Below are 17,176 nucleotides of genomic sequence, written 5' to 3'. Positions count from 1 at the left end.
TTAAGGGGGTGGTGTCATTTGTTGCGGGGGGGGGGGGAAGTACTAAGTGGAGTGCCTCATGGATAGTGTTGGGGCCCCTACTGTTCCTAGTCTACATTATCAATTTAGGTTCAAAAACCTAATGCAATCAAGATAGATTTGCAGATGATACTAAACTGGTTGAAGGGACGGTCAGTTGAGTCGAAGGATGCAATTGGGAACTACACATGGGGTTAGATAAAATCAGCAAATGGATAGAACGATGGCAAATGATGTTTAATACAGACAATTGCTGTACATTGGAAGGTAAAATTGGTGCCATATATACAGCATAGATGATATAGAAATAGCTGAATTGAAGTTGAAAAGGATCTGGGGTCGATAGTAGAGTTGACACCTAATGTCAAATCACCATCGAGCAGCAATAAACAAAGCAAATAGAATGTTGAATTATATTGCCAAATCAGTAGAGTATAAGTCAGAGGGTGATTGGATGCTAAAACTGTACATTACACCAGTCAGACCGCATCTTGAGTATTGTGCTCAGTTTTGGTCATCAACATAGGGGAAAATTTCAAGCCACAGAGACAATTCAGAGTCGGGCCATGAGGCTGATTCCTGGCATCAATGAATTGAGCTATAAGGAAGATCTGGGTCTCTTCAGCCTAGGCAGGAGGTCCCTGCAAAGGGAATAAGGCAAATCCAGAGCACTACTTCAAGGTAAGTCAAGATACTAGAACAAGGGGCACAGACTGAAACTCGTAAAAAAAAATTTTAGGACAGTCATAAGAAGGAAATTCTTCACACAGAGTGATCAAAACTTGGAATGATCTTCCATTTATGGTATGGAGGGGAAATCCTTAAATTTATTCAAGATACAGTTCGATGACATGATGTGAAATGTAAGTTTTTTTCAGGATAGATGAGCAGAGAATGGCTTCCCTGATCTGTATTTATTTTGTGATCTTGTGAAGTGGACAACTTGCTCTGTGCTAACCTGGAGAACTGCCCTGCTCTTACTGAGTGAATGGGGCTAATTATCTTTTACTGATGATGTGGAGATGCCGGTGATGGACTGGGGTGGACAAATGTAAGGAATCTTACAACACCAGGTTATAGTCCAACAAATTTATTTTAAAATCACAAGCTTTTGGAGATTATCTCCTTCGTCAGATGAATGAATGAAAAGGTTCTCAAATCGCATATCTTATACTATGTTGGGACAGCATCACACCAATCAAAAGGTGTCGTTGTTATTCAAACAGGCCAGTCACGGAGAACAGCACGTCCCAGTACACTCGATATACATTGTGTCTATTACACAGGCAGGCAGAAAGAAACTCAAAATGGCAGAGAGAGAGAGAGAGAGAGAGAGAATTTTAAAAAACATATAAATTTTTTCCCCCTTTTTGCTGGTGGGGTTACGTGTAGCGTGACATGAACCCAAGATCCCGGTTGAGGCCGTCCTCATGGGTGCGGAAGAACCCATGAGAACAGCGTCCACGTCCACGACACCACACAACCCTGCCACGGCAACCTCTGCAAGACTTGCCAGATCATCGACACGGATACCACCATCACACGAGAGGACACCACCCACCAGGTACATGGTTCATACTCCTGTGACTCGGCCAACGTTGTTTACCTCATACGTTGCAGGAAAGGATGCCCCGGAGCATGGTACATTGGCGAGACCATGCAGACGCTGCGACAACGGATGAACGGACACCGCGCAACAATCGCCAAACAGGAGGGTTCCCTCCCAGTTGGGGAACACTTTAGCAGTCAAGGACATTCAGCCACCGATCTTCGGGTAAGCGTTCTCCAAGGCGGCCTTCGAGACACACGACAACGCAAAATCGTCGAGCAGAAGTTGATAGCCAAGTTCCGCACCCATGACGACGGCCTCAACCGGGATCTTGGGTTCATGTCACGCTACACGTAACCCCACCAGCAAAAAGGGGGAAAAAATTTATATGTTTTTTAAAATTCTCTCTCTCTCTCTCTCTCTCTCTGCCATTTTGAGTTTCTTTCTGCCTGCCTGTGTAATAGACACAATGTATATCGAGTGTACTGGGACGTGCTGTTCTCCGTGACTGGCCTGTTTGAATAACAACGACACCTTTTGATTGGTGTGATGCTGTCCCAACATAGTATAAGATATGCGATTTGAGAACCTTTTCATTCATTCATCTGACGAAGGAGATAATCTCCAAAAGCTTGTGATTTTAAAATAAATTTGTTGGACTATAACCTGGTGTTGTAAGATTCCTTATCTTTTACTGAGGAATTGGAGTGGGAATAAATAAAGTGAAACAAGCTTGAGTGAATGATGATGTCATAAGGAATCAATTTTTGAATCTGATAAGCTATTTGCTTCTCATGCAATACAGGAATCTAGCACAAGTACTAATTGAAATATTTAACATTTGGTTATTGCTATACAGAGAATTCACTGATCTTCAGACTCGACATTTTCTGTTCACTGTTAATAAATATTGTTATCCTGCTACCAGCAATTTACCAATGAAAAAGTATAATGAGTGGGGAAGAAAATTGTCAAAAATTAATTTGTGATGGAGTAGCATTCCTGCCACTCCATCACTATTTTCATAGGAAGTTATGTTTCTGGAGTGATGTGTATACATGGTTGACATGACTACGTGTCCTCATGATACATGTGCACGATGATGTAGCAACAGGTCAGCTCTTTAAATGTAAGTGTCTTTTTAACTTTTTAATATCATGCACATGAAAATTATTTTAATTGTGACCACAGTGTTCACTGCTGTAAGATGAGGTACCAATCTCAAACGGCAGCAGTTTGTGGGTGGTAGAATGAAGGGATGACAATCTTTTGAGACATTCACTTAACTTGTGGCTTCTCAGAGCACCTATGTTAAAGTTCCTCTTTTGCTTTTATTGTTGAGACAACAACAGCTCATAATTACCTGATTCATATAGAAAAAAAAGACTAGAGGGCTCACAGTTAATACATTTGCCTTGGAGTATTTGGCACCTGCAGGTACAGATGAAGTAGCCAACTTAAAAAAAAGGCCCTGGAAGCAAATAATGTAGAAACTCACAGGTTATTGAAAGTGTAGTTTAAGGATCCACTGACAACTAGATGAGTGTCTTTGGGGACCTATATAAATTACATCTGGTCAATCAAGTTCTAATTTTGAAGGTGGGGTCAGATGGGACTTACATTAGTTCATTTTTAATTAAAAATGTTTGTTTTTGTTTTTGCTTTGGCTCTGGAATCAATTTAGGTAGCAGTATACCATGGAAGAAAACGTTTAAGATACATTTGACGTTTGATTATGTGACCCTTATAGGGAGCATGAGAAATATGAAAAACATTTTCAGCCTAAATACTGTGTTACAAAGCTGTAGGAAAGTTGAAGGGGTCTGATGATGACATTATGCCCTGGTAGTGTGACAGCCTGAAACCCACCAGCATCAGTGCTGTTTTGTAGAATCCTAACAGATCTTCCATGGCAGTGCGAGTTGGATGATATGCTGTTTTATAGGAGAATTGTATGATTCACATAGAACAAATGATTCTGCTGCTAAGATGGAGTTATGTTTAATAAGGCCTGTTCCTTTAAGGCCACAAAGCTAATTGCTATATATGTGTGCATAAATTCCCAAACTCAGATTAGAAGAAATCAGCAGGAAATGACTGGTTTCCTTTCTTTTCATATATGTTTTTAAATGTGACATTTGAAATGTGCCGGACATGTTGCAGAATGTATGTACTAGTGGGTCTGCTGTGGGATTGCTTAATGAAAGTTGATACACCATTTTATAATGACAGCAATGTTATACTAAATAATACAGAATATGTTCTTCTGCTTCTAAGATGCAGCTACATCTACTACAAGTCTAGAATCATAGGAAATTTACGGCACAGATGGAAGCCATTCGGCCTATCGTGTCCGTGCCGGCCAAAAATGAGCCACCTAGCCTAATCCCACTTTCCAGCACTTGGTCTGTAGCCTTGTAGGTCGCAGCACTTCAGGTGCACATCCAGGTACTTTTTAAATGAGCTGAGATTTTCTGCCTCTATCACCCTTTCAGGCAGTGAGTTTCAGACTCCCACCACCCTCTGGGTGAAAACATTTTTCCTCAGCTCCCTTTTAATTCTTCTACCAATTACTTTAAATCTGTGCCCCCTGGTTATTGACCTCCCTGCTATGGGAAATAGGTCCTTCCTATCCACTCTATCTAGACCTCTCATAATTTTGTACACCTCAATTAAAGCACCCCTCAGCCTCCTCTGTTCCAAAGAGAACAACCCGAGCCTCTCTAGTCTTTCCTCTAATTTTGTTAAGTTAGCAGAGCTTCAGGCCAGTGACAGTTTAATTGTTTGGTGAGGGAATAGTGCTGGATGAAGTCAATTTAATTTTCCTTCAGGCAGTAATTCAGATAAAATGTCTGTAATTTTTAAGTGTAATTGCTGAGGTTATTTTTTAAACTGTAGCTGCAGACTTTCTAGCACAGATTTTCTAGCTGGGCATTTGATCAACTGGAAATCAGGCGGTATGATAGAGCATCTGTGTGATCTTATGTGTACTGAGCCAATGGGCTCAATTTTCAAATTAAAAAGCGGTTGGGTTGGGGGCAGGGGGGCATTGAAAATTGCCACCATTTCAGACTCGCCCCCAAACCTCCCATTTCCGGTTTTCACCAGGGTGGAACGAGGGGTGGGCGACCAACTCACTCCCAGGAGGCGGTTCGGGCTGTAAAACCTTTCAAGGAGGCTTCAGGCCACCATTTTTCTCGAATTCCCAATTTCAACCCTGGTGGGCCGGGATTCCTGGGCCTTCTGTTTTACGCCTCGTGAAAGGAGGAGAGAAGGCCCGAGACTAACAGGTAGGTGCCTAGAAAGGCACAGCCTGTGGGCCCGGAGGAGCAGGAGAGCTTCCTGCAGGTCCAACAAGCCTACCAGCACCGACCCCCCAACAATCGCAGACCTTGATCGTAGACCCCCGACTCCTGATCGCGGATCCCCCCCCTCAATCGCCATTCCCCGATCGCGGACCCCCCTCCCCTGAACCTCCCCCACCGACATCCTCCCCCTCCGACCCCCAATCCCGATCCCCCGACTCTGCCCGCCACTCCGATCCTCCCACCCCTGACCCTCGATCCTCCCCCCATTTCTGACCTTCCGACCCCCGACCCTCCCCCTCAACGATCGTGGACCCCCGCAATGACCCTCGATCCCGACACCCCCCCCGCGACTGACCCCCAATCCCATCCCCCATGACTCATGACCCCCGTGCCAACCTATGCCCACCTGTGCCAACTTATGCCCACCCATGTCCCTCATAGACCCCCCCATCCATACAAACAAAGACTTACCTGCAGACTCACCTGAAGACGTCCTCTCCCTGGCTGGTCTCCCGTCCGACTGAGACCAGCCTATTGATCAGGCCGGTCAGTCGCACGGGAAACCGCAAAAAAAAGACGCCCTTACGTCAAAATCGTAAGGACGTCCAGGAAACCCGTACTAATGGGTTTCCCGACCTCAATTTGACCCCTCTGTCCCCTTCCCGGCTCCGTTTTAAAATTGAGCCCAATGTATTTTCAGGGTCCACCTCATTATCATTATGTGGGCAAGCTCCCTGCTTTGTGATTATTGTGGTGGATGCATGCCTCATTATACCCGTTTTCAGCTGGCACCCGCTGTGTTACAAGCCATGGCTGCAGAGGGTAACTTGGATTGCCTAGGAATCACTCTGTGACTTGCCTTTGTGGGTCAAATATTGATGGATTGGTAGATTTGCTAAAAATGAAGGCATCTTGATAGCTGCCTGGGAAGTGAGCATTGACTTGCATAATTCAGTTCTGAGGGTTGCAGACAAGCTGAACAGTCAGAGAGTGGAATCTTTTCTGACTCATGCAGGTCGTGGCATTGTGCTAGGGGGCACATACGGCCACAGGGGTGCAATCTGTAACACCTTGGATCTTTGGCCATCCTACCATTGTAAGGTCTTGCAGACCTCTCATGCTGCTGCTGGTTATCCGTGGGGATGGGGACATAATAGTTTGAACCTGAAGCATGAAGGTTAAGGGTGGTTGTGACCGTGATGGCCAAATGCAGTGCTGTGCTTGTGGAGGAATTTGGTTGCAAGTCAACAATGCAGCAACCTCCCTTGTGAATCAGAGCCTCCACAGGTATCTGCTTCTCTGAGAATTCTGCATCTCTGCCTTTAAATATGGGTGTGAGGGTACTGTGGATAGGCGCAGAGAGCCTTTGACGCAGCCCAGCTTATCTGACAATCTTCTATCGGTCCTCCTCACCTTCCTCCAAAAAGCATAAGTAAAGGGAGTTTCTACTGTGCTGCTGTTGTGGACATGGCATTACAATTGACACAAAGGGTCCTGACCACCTGATTGGAAACACGAAAAAAATAAGGAATAAGGCATAGCAATAGATTCAAAATGCTCATGCCAATCTTCTATAGGGTTCTTTAATTCCACTACCATAAACAGCTCAGACCCTAGCAACAGTGGGTGCCCATCTTATATGGATGGGTAGAATAATTGCACCATGCAAGTGTGAACACCAGGAAACTGCATGAACAATGGAATGTGCCATTGCGGAATCATTTACATATATCTGATGGCAAATTGGCAGGTGTGTCCTGGAGCACTGAGAGATCGGATTGCAAAATTGGACACGGCACTAGATAGGTGGAGGTTCAGTGTTACAGTTCTCTGCTCTTTCTCTGATTGGTTGTGCCCACATTGGGTTTGATTACTGGACATAACTGATTGGAAAGCCTAGCCTTCTGACACCTGTGATAATACGGTATTTACTGTTGGAGGAAGAGTTTTTCTGTACATTTCAAATGGCCGACTTTTTTGGCCGACTTTTTTCCTCTTGTATAAAAAGATTGTTGGAAGAAATTTGCATATGAGCCAGGTGGCTGTGAGAAGTTTCCCTCGAATAAATTTGCCTATAATTAAATGAATTTTAATTAACAACAGAGAAGTGTGACACAGGAAGTGCAATGGACAGAAGATGTGCGCATGTCCCATTTTTATTGTAGGAGGTCATGTCCAGGATATATAACCTTAATTTCAAAATGCTCGCCATGGCTGCAGAGTCTCTGTTGAGTGTATGGTAACAGTCTTCTCAAGAGAGTGGCCGTGAGGAAAGGAAAGTAAATTTAGATATTTGCATTTATTTGGATAATTTGGGTTTATTTTCTTAAAATGATTAAAAGTAGCAAATATTCCATGGGACACATTGGTTCCCCTTTTCTGTGTGTGAGGAATGTTATCTGTTGAGGACAGCTGGCCAGGATTGAATAGTTAGATTGTTAATTGTATGATTGTATCAATTGGGGTTAATTGTATTCAGGTGGTGGGTATCGATTGGAGACTCTCATGGCTCCATTTTTTTTTATATAGGAGAGCTTATGCTAGGGTGTGAAAGAGGAAGTGCTTGTGAATAAAGGCTTGGAAGCAACTAATGTCTATGATATTGGACTACAAGAGCCAATACCAGGCTCTTGTATTCTTTCCTTCATCATGTGGCTATTGGGTTTTAACAGAGAGATGAGGATTGATGAATATTCTGGAGCTTTGCCTTTCTCTCAGGATGTAACAGTGGATTTGGTCCATGATAGGGTGCATGGGATAGCCTGGAGAAAGATGGGCCTTTTATTGTTTTGTTATTTTTGTTTTATATTCAGTGTATTATTTTTACATCAAATGGCAGGAAGAAGTTTACAATGAAAGTTCTCCACTATATTGCATCACATAGCAAAAACTCTACCATTCTTTGATATTAAAAATATCAAATCTGTACAGCATATCTTCTAAGGGTGATGAAGAGAGTTTTTGCACATGGCCAAAAAATGTATGTAAACGTTTAAATAAATTGCATGTTGTGCATTGTTCCTGCAGCTGAATTGCAATGGTCGAGACACATCTACTGTTGTGCCATTGCATGATCAAAGCCACACTGAGAACCACCAGAAGGTGTTGGAGCAGCAGCTACCCCTAGTGAGAAAGATTGAAGCTATGAAAATACTGGAAACTAAAAAGATCAGCTGGATTCAGGATCACGAGAAGGATCACATGCGCCCTGTTGCTGTTGTTTCAGATCAGAAAAGAAAAGTTGTTTCTTCAAACATTGATGTGCCCCGTGCAAGGTAGGAGAGTCACCCTATAAAATAAGTAATATATTAGATAATACATATTTTTCTCAGCCCCGTATCCTTAATTTTTATAATAAAAACAGAAAATGCTGGCAAACACTCAGCAGGTCAGGCAGCATCTGTGGAGAGTGAAACAGAGTTAATGTTTCAGGTTGATGACCATTTATCATTTTTCAGGTTAGACAAGATATCAGAGATGGGCAGTGTACAAGAAGTATTTACAATATCTAATTCAAAGATAGATATTTAAAACAAAAAAGCTGAACACAGATAAAAAAAAATACTCCAAGAAGCACCTGTTTTGTTGTGTGAAATTTCCAAATGGATACCCATCTATAGGAGTGTTCTCTGTGTGTACTGAACAATACACGGTGGTACAGTGTGCACTTTCAGTAATCCACAGCCTAATTATGACCAATAATCAAAAACCTAACTCAGACCAATAACCTAGCTGCTTTTAAAATAATAAGAATTAGGTAAATAAATGAACTATGAACCGGACAAAGCAACAAAGGAGCACAATAGGAAAAAGGTACAGTGCAAAAAAAAACCAAAGAGAATAAAACAAGCAAAGAATTGTCAATCATCTTCCAGAAGGGAATGGAGATTGACCACCTCTCAACAATCCAACTGATCACTTGACATACCAACCTAGAAAAGTAGCAAATGCTGGCCAATGGCATCAAAAGAGCTGGCACAGCCTTCAAATGACTGACGGGTTCAAAATTGCCCTGAATGTAAATCTCCGACATATAAAAAGAAATAATTAAACTGTGTGCAATGGACACTTAAACTGCAGGTATACCCAATATTTTCTTACTCGCATTGGAGGAAAAGAAACAGAAGTACATGAAATCAAAAGCAAAACACTGTGGATGCTGGAAATCTGAAATAAAAACAGAAGATGCTGGCAATACTCGGCAAATTAGGCAGCATCTGCGGAGAAAGAGACAGAGTTAAAGTTTCAGGTCGATGACCTTTCATCAGAACTAGAAGAAGTTAAAGATTTAACATTTTTTAAGCAAGTACAGAGCCAGGCAAAGGATGAGTGGAGGCCGGAGGAAGGGGAAAGCTCTGCACTTGCTTAAAAACTGTTAAATCTTTAACTACTTCCAGTTCTGACAAAAAGTCATCGACCTGAAACGTTAACTCTTTTTTTCTCCACAGATGCTGCCTGACTTGCTGAGTATTTCCAGAAGTATATGAAATCCTGATGAGGAATATAAGTGTTGAAGGCAAATATTTATTTTCTAGGATGTTCTGAGAGCATCCCCCAAGAAAATTTTGATTTCTTTTGAAGCATTTTCCAGCATTTTGGTTTCACAATGAACATGCATTTTGCATTTTTTTTAATCTAAAAATGAAAAGACATTTTCTCTCTCTCGTCATTTGGGAATTCATTCTTTTTCTTTATATATTTTAAAACTTCTTTGTCCCAGTAGTAGCGGACAATCTATTAGCAGGAGAAAGCAAGTTTTAACTCTGTTTTCTTTTTTTAAAACATTAATATAGCGTAATAGCAAATAGGGAGTTCAAATTTGTTCTTATTGAACATAGTCAGGGGTGCAAACTTTAAATGTAGAATTATACTCGAGCTTCCAAATATTGCCCCACCCCCATGCAGTCTGGGGCATATTCTCCTGGAGAATTTTGAATTTTTATAATAAAAAATTTACATTCTGATTCACTTTTACCATTGTGCTTGCAATATCATCCCTACTTCAAAGACACCTTCTATCCATCCAAGACCACTCCCAGTTCACACCCCTCCACCTCCATAGTCACAGATACTCTCTCCCCTCCAACCCCACGAGTCTATGATAGCACTCTTCTCCCTCTGTCTTCCTTTCGCGCCGTCGCCCTCCTGCCCCGGGCCGGTTTCGCGCCGTCGCCCTCCTGCCCCGGGCCGGTTTCGCGCCGTCTCCCTCCTGCCCCGGGCCGGTTTCGCGCCGTCGCCCTCCTGCCCCGGGCCGGTTTCGCGCCGTCGCCCTCCTGCCCCGGGCCGGTTTCGCGCCGTCGCCCTCCTGCCCCGGGCCGGTTTCGCGCCGTCGCCCTCCTGCCCCGGGCCGGTTTCGCGCCGTCGCCCTCCTGCCCCGGGCCGGTTTCGCGCCGTCGCCCTCCTGCCCCGGGCCGGTTTCGCGCCGTCGCCCTCCTGCCCCGGGCCGGTTTCGCGCCGTCGCCCTCCTGCCCCGGGCCGGTTTCGCGCCGTCGCCCTCCTGCCCCGGGCCGGTTTCGCGCCGTCGCCCTCCTGCCCCGGGCCGGTTTCGCGCCGTCGCCCTCCTGCCCCGGGCCGGTTTCGCGCCGTCGCCCTCCTGCCCCGGGCCGGTTTCGCGCCGTCGCCCTCCTGCCCCGGGCCGGTTTCGCGCCGTCGCCCTCCTGCCCCGGGCCGGTTTCGCGCCGTCGCCCTCCTGCCCCGGGCCGGTTTCGCGCCGTCGCCCTCCTGCCCCGGGCCGGTTTCGCGCCGTCGCCCTCCTGCCCCGGGCCGGTTTCGCGCCGTCGCCCTCCTGCCCCGGGCCGGTTTCGCGCCGTCGCCCTCCCGGAGCCTCCCTCCTGAACGCTGCTCTTGATCATTCTTTTCCCCCTTTAAACGTAGCCCTCGAGCTCTCCTCTTGTCACCATCCCCCATTTTTGGGTTTTCGTTTCTCCACGTACTGTTGCTCTTAGGCTTTCCTCTCTGTCCCCTTACTACGCTCTTCAGGTTTTCCTCTCTTGCTTCCATTTTAGGGCTTCCCTCTCAACCCTCCCCACCCCCCTCCAACCAAAATTCCCCTACCAGCACTACTCTGGTACTTTTCTCACCCCCCCCCCCCCCCGCACAACCAATCTGGTGTCGTTCTTTGGGCTTTCCTCTACACCTCTCCTTTTAAGTGCTACTCTCAGACTTCCCTTTCCCAAGACTGCTACTTTTGATACTCTTGCGATTCCCACAGTCCGCCTCCCGCTACCAACGATGCTCTGGAGATTTCCTCACTCTCCCCATAGTGCTGGTCTTGGACTCCTTTCTCAGCACTGTTCTGGGGCTCCTACCTCTGAATGCCGTTGCACACTATGGTAGGAACTTTTCTCGTGAGGGTTCTTGCCACTGTGTTCAGCATGTTTAAAATCAGAATAGCAAAAGGAGGTAGGAGACTCAAAGGCTAAGAGTGACGCTGGTTTGTGTCCGTAAAGGACAGTGACCCTGAAATATTAACTGTCTGCATCAAACTCCTACTCCTTTTAATTTTTTTAAGAAGCACCATTCTCATAAGTTTTAACCAGAACTGTGAGGGCGGGAAAAAAAATCCATTTCGATAAGATAGCAGTTTTGAATAAAACGATTAAAATTAAGACAGTAAAATGAACTAAACCTTTGCAGCTATCAAAGGATCCTTATAACACCCAATAGTTAGAGTTTGGGCCCTTCTTCAACCTCAGTAATACAGTACCAATTGAATAATTGGGTGTTGCACTTGAAAACCTTAGAAAAGACCAAAACATATGAATGATTGTGCTTATTTCTTCTTTACATCTCCTACAAGTAACTTTTTGTATCATGGTGAGTGTATTAAAGGGAAATGTTAGTGTTGGTGTAATTGCAACAACAATTTGTATTTATATAGTGCCGATGATGTAGAACATACCCCAAGACGCTTTGCAGAGGTGTAATCAAAAAAGTAGACCCCAATCCAATGAAGGAGACATTAGGAGGAGTGACCAAAAGCTTGGTTATAGGGGTGGGTTTTAAGGAGGATCTTAAAGGAGTAGAAAGAGACAGGGAGGTGGCGAGATGATGGGGTTTATGGAGGGAAATCCAGAGCGTGGGATCTAGGTGGCTGAAAGCAAAGGTGGGCCAAAGGGTGGAGGGGATGGTCAGAGGCAGTGAAGTAGAGAGTTATGGGAGGGCTGGATAAGGTTACAGAGATGAGAAACATGAGGATGAGAATTTTAAATTTGAGGCCAAGAGCCAGGGTAAGTCAGTGAGGACATGGGTGATAGCTAAGTGGGACTTGATGCGGGCAGCAGAGTTTTGGATGGGGTGAAGTTTTCGAGTTGTAAAGGGTGGGAGGCTGGCCAGAAGAGCTTTGGAACAGTCAAGTCTGGAGGTGACAAAGGCGTGGATGAGGGTTTCAGCTGCAGATGGGCTGAGGTGGGATGGAGGTGGGCAACCTTACGGAGGTGAAAGTAGGTGTTCTTTGTGCTGGAAAGGACATGAGACCAGAAGCTCAGCTTGGGGTTGAGTAAGGCGCTGAAGTTGCAAAGTGCCTGGTTCAGCCTGAGAGAGTGACCAGGGAGAGGGATGGAATCAGTGGCAAGGATATGGAGTTTATGGCGGGAGTCGAAGACGACGGTTTCAGTCTTCAGTGCTTAGCTGGAGGAAATTGCGGCTTATCGTAGACCAGACGTTGGACAAATAGTCTGGTAGCACGGAGGCAGTGGAAGGGTGAAGAGAAGTTGTATAGGTAAGAGTGGAACCAAATGAGGGCAGTTCCACTGAGCTGGACAGTGGAAGGGAGGTGTTAGAGGAGGATGGTGTGGTTGATCATATCAAAGGCTGCAGGGAGGTTGAGGAAGGCAAGGAGGAATAATAGCTCAAGGCTACAGTCACAGCGAATGTCATTTGGGACTTTGGTTAGGACCATTATGGTGCTGTGACGGGTGGAAACCTGATTAGAGAGATTTACAGAGTTTCAGGAAAGAAGGGTTGCGATTTGGGAAGTGACAACATGTTCAAGCACTTTGGAGAAGAGAGGGAGATTGGAGATAGGGGGGTTGTTTGCAAGGGCAGAAAGAATAGTTTACCTGAGGTCAGTCCTGTGCTGGTATTTTTTTATTATGTGTTTTATATCATCTTATTTACAGGATTAGCTGTGGTGCTCTGTGCAGGTCCATTTCATGAGAGTGAATGCTCTGAGATGGTGAGCAGCAAATAGATTTTCTTACAGCCTGTCCACCACCACCACTGACTGGGACATTTACTTTTTGCAGCAAAGTTGCCAGACTAGAACATTTCCAGCGTGTAGCTTTACTGTGAACAAAGAAATGCTCTAATTATTAGTACGTTTCTCTTTTTCATGGTGCACAGCATGAGAAAATCACAAACCTTTGTATGATCAGACCTTTATGTTGCATGAATGGATTAACTGGCTTCCTATTTGTGAATATTCTGATACTTATTTTCCTACATCTTTAAACTGAGCAGCATCTTAACAGTATAAATATTTAATCCTTAAAGTGCAAATCACACTTTTGCCACTGTATATAGTTCCTTTTATTTAACAGAGCTGGTTTAAAAAAATGTGTTGCCTATCCATATGCTGTATCTTTTTTTAATACACACATAACTTCTCGTCCCCTGAAGCATAAAGAAACTTTAATATTGGCAGATATGTCTCCTATCCTATTTTGAACTCCTTAACCCTTTCCTTTCCTTGCCTTGGTAAAACCCTTTCTTTGTTGTGATGACTCTTGTGACCTGTGGTGTTATGACCTCAATTTATTGCACATCATGTGTGAGCAACAGACCTAAATGAAAAGCTGGGATTAAAGTAGGGCCCTGTTTTCTTCAGTGGAGCATCTTTATAAATGCTGTGGATCTGAATTTGTGGACAGGAGCGATGTTCACTCCACTGGCACGAGTGAGGTATAGTGTAACCTTGGTCCGCCTGCAGCTCAGGAGGCAGACCTCATGCCAAATTGCGGGACAGGGTAATTTAAATGACCAGGGCAGATGCATCAAACGCATCTGCCCCAGTCTGCCGGCAAAAGAAAAGCAGGAGGTAGCTTTATTTTTTGCTCCTAAGGGAGCAATTTGCAGACATTTTAAAAGTAATCAATTCCTCCCAGGATCGATTTCCTTTTTCTTGGGAACTTCTGACCCTTTCTTGGGGTTTCAGTGGCTCTCAGGTGATGAGTTCCACTAGGGTCTTTTTAAGGATGGAATGGGTGGAATTTCCCAGAACTTCTTCAGCCACAACCCCTTGACTAAGGAGGACGTGCAGAGATTCCACCCTCTTTCCCGCCCCGCTGGAATTTAAAGGGGCACTGCAAATGGGGCGGAATCCTAGCAGAACCAAGTTCCACCCAGATTTCTGGCCCTCACCAGGCAGAAATCTTGTTTTCAGGGCCTATCTCTTTGAAATTAGATTGTCTTTTTTTTGGTGGGCGATGTCCAAGAAACACATATCTTGTCACAAAAAGTGCTGGTGAGTTAGATGGTAATTGGTTCTAAGACTTTCAGCAGTTCACTTGAGGCACAGAGTTAGGACATTTGTCTTTTTGTGATATGTGCTGGCAGCACACAGCACAAAACCAGTCATATTTAGGAAGTCTATTGCGGTTTTATGAAATTGTATACGGTAGCTTTGATAAATCAGTTGGTCTTCCATTGTGCTGTTAAAGTATTTAAAATGAAAAGAATGTGTTTTTTCACTCTATATTTGTGGAAAAGGTTTTCCATTTGCCCTATTTTTTACACATGGATTTTATGTTTGGCCATGAGAAAATATGTTTACACTGCACTCAAAATATTTTAGATACCTTCTTTATTTGATCATTATGTAATATGGCCACACAATGATTTCCTGTCCATTATAATTTTGTGCAAGTTCATTGACCTTGAATTTTATGAAATCCACCGCAGAGGATGTACTGCACACCCCAAACCTCCGACATAATGTACATCTCAAAGACTTGCCGTAGACCTCAAACCTCAGACACATCTCACAGGCATCACAAAAGCTTATTGCAACTGAAAGACATTATATTCAGCACACCAGACTGTACACAGACAAAAGATTTTGCTACATTTCCCTAATCAATTAAATACTGTAATTGTTAGGCTACTCTCTTCCGTTGTTGAACTTCATGTACAATTGTGCTGCCTTTATATTCTGTGAGCCCTGCACGAGTGGCGTCGGCCCCTGATGTGCAGCAAGTCTGGCTGCTGGCCTTGGCAAATCCTGAAAGGTTTGCTTTCAGATTTCCGCCTTCTGCGTGAGATCCGCACACAGGGAGGCAATGCCACGAGCACAGCTTTCTCACAGCAGCTATCGTAGTTCTCTAATACAGTGTGATAAGTTAAAATTAAATTAGTGAACATTTCTTTGGTTTTCTTTGGTTTTTCCTTGGTTTTTTTCTGACCTAAATGTAAAAAAAACCCAATCCTTCTTTGGATGCCGTATGGTATTCACTTGCAGCTGCCGGACCCTGCAGGATATAATTACACAACATCATTTTATAAAGTACGGAGCTTTTGAAGAAATTACAGTATTGAAATTTTAAAAAAGCAAGTTCTGGATATGCACGATTTAATACAATTTACTCCAACATAAACAATGATAGCAAGATTGTTAAAAACATCAAGAGGCCAAAATAGGCTTGCTTCCCAACAACTACTAATTTGCAGCTCATTCTCTAAATCAGGCACCACCTTCTAATTATAACCTTCCATGTCAGGAACTTCAGTTGACCAGAAAAAACAGGGAAGTACTTTAAAGTTATTCTTATTTATTACAGATGGGCATCTATTGCAAAATGTCAGCTTCTGAAATACCAATCTTTTCTGACATCTAGTAATTGTAATGTTTTAGGTTCCAAAAGTGAGGTTCTCCTCTTCCAATCAGGGTAATGCAGCTGAGATAGAAATAGGAATAAAATTCAGGCCTTAAGATTGGAAGCCCAGCTTTCTATTACTGAAGCTGTCAAGCAAGGGTCCATCACCTAAATTTGTATTTTATTCTCCTTTTCGGTTATTTGGCACCAGACAACCTCCAACAGCCAGAGCACAGATGGTCTTGCTGATGGACTTCACCGTGGGCATTCCTATTGGTCTACTAGGATTAGTCAAAAAGAAACATAACTGAAATGGTAAACAAACTGGATATTAGTTTTTTGCCTCCCTCCCCAGAAGGAAAACCTCACTCCCATGTGGTGTTTGACTTAGCAGCCCAGCCAGGTGCTGACAGAACTCACTTCACTAAGGCAAGCAAGTTCAAATGACTGGCAACCCAGGTTGGAATTCAAGTGCTCGGTCACTTAAGCCACAGAGGTGCTGTAATGTTTCATAGCTGAACATTTGTAGGGAATTCCTTATTTCCTGTGGCTCTTGGACACTGGACGAATAGTCCAGCAAAGAGAGTCACCCTCACTCCCAGTAGTTTCATTAATCAGAAGTAATTATTTAATGATATCATTCATACGAGCATTCATGAAGCAAAATCAAACCATACATATGACTTTCCTTTATAAAATCTCATTATACGCTTAATAATTCACAACATTATTATATAATGACGTAACAATTCATACATACATCAGGCAAATCACTAATACGTATGCAACCTTTATACCAAGGCTTTTGCTCATCGGGCCTGAAGGTTGATCAGCTCTTCAGTACTCAAGGTCCTCTTCTTCTTGCATGATGTTCAACTGCAGTGTGCGTTCCTTGTGACTGCCAAGTGGCGAAGAGACTGTTGTTCTCCCGAAGTCTTTTTATATTGTTTTTTTACCAATGGGACGTAGGATTGGGGAGGGTCATTCTTTTTGTCCAATTGTTCCCTGTTGCTATGCCTCAATCATTAATATATCTCAATGATTGACAGTTGGGCTTTGACCATATGACCGGAGACCCTTTTGATGTGGAAAAGATCAGGTGCTTGAACCATGGAATGTAAAAGGCCCCGTTACTATCTCTGTTTATGGCCTTTAATGTAGAGATAGTCCCTTACATTTCTAAGCCCAGACATCCTTAATGGTCCTGATGTCTCCAATTTTGATTGCTTCAATGGCTTTAAATCCATTCCTTATACCATTTGACCATATGCTGTATCCCAGCATTGCTTTCCTGATCCAAAGCCTTTGATGTATGTCTTTGTTGCCTTTTCTTACATTACCCCCTGCTGTGTTGAAAAGCTTGTGTTTCCAAAAACCTGTGTTTTGAAAGCCTGACAACATGTTAAGCTCAATATTACCCAGCTAGCTTATTTATTTGATAATCCAGATATCTATCCGCAGTACAATGTCTTCGATCCTGAAACTCATAC

At 43.8% G+C, this 17,176-nt stretch overlaps 1 protein-coding gene across 1 annotated transcript in view; it reads left to right on the top strand.

Moving 5' to 3' along the window:
* The window catches only part of znf704 (zinc finger protein 704), a 202,901-nt gene that overhangs the window by 20,623 nt on the left and 165,102 nt on the right, over positions 1-17,176 (top strand). Inside the window, exon 2 of the mRNA XM_067980699.1 lies at positions 7,903-8,150. Within this exon, the coding sequence (XP_067836800.1) occupies positions 7,903-8,150 (248 nt within the window). The remainder of the gene's footprint in view (positions 1-7,902; positions 8,151-17,176) is intronic.

Source organism: Heptranchias perlo, chromosome 3 (genome assembly GCF_035084215.1).
Source record: "Heptranchias perlo isolate sHepPer1 chromosome 3, sHepPer1.hap1, whole genome shotgun sequence".
NCBI lineage: Eukaryota > Metazoa > Chordata > Chondrichthyes > Hexanchiformes > Hexanchidae > Heptranchias > Heptranchias perlo.
The sequence above is the reverse complement of the archived record's forward strand: the minus strand, read 5'-3'. Positions and strand labels throughout refer to the sequence as shown.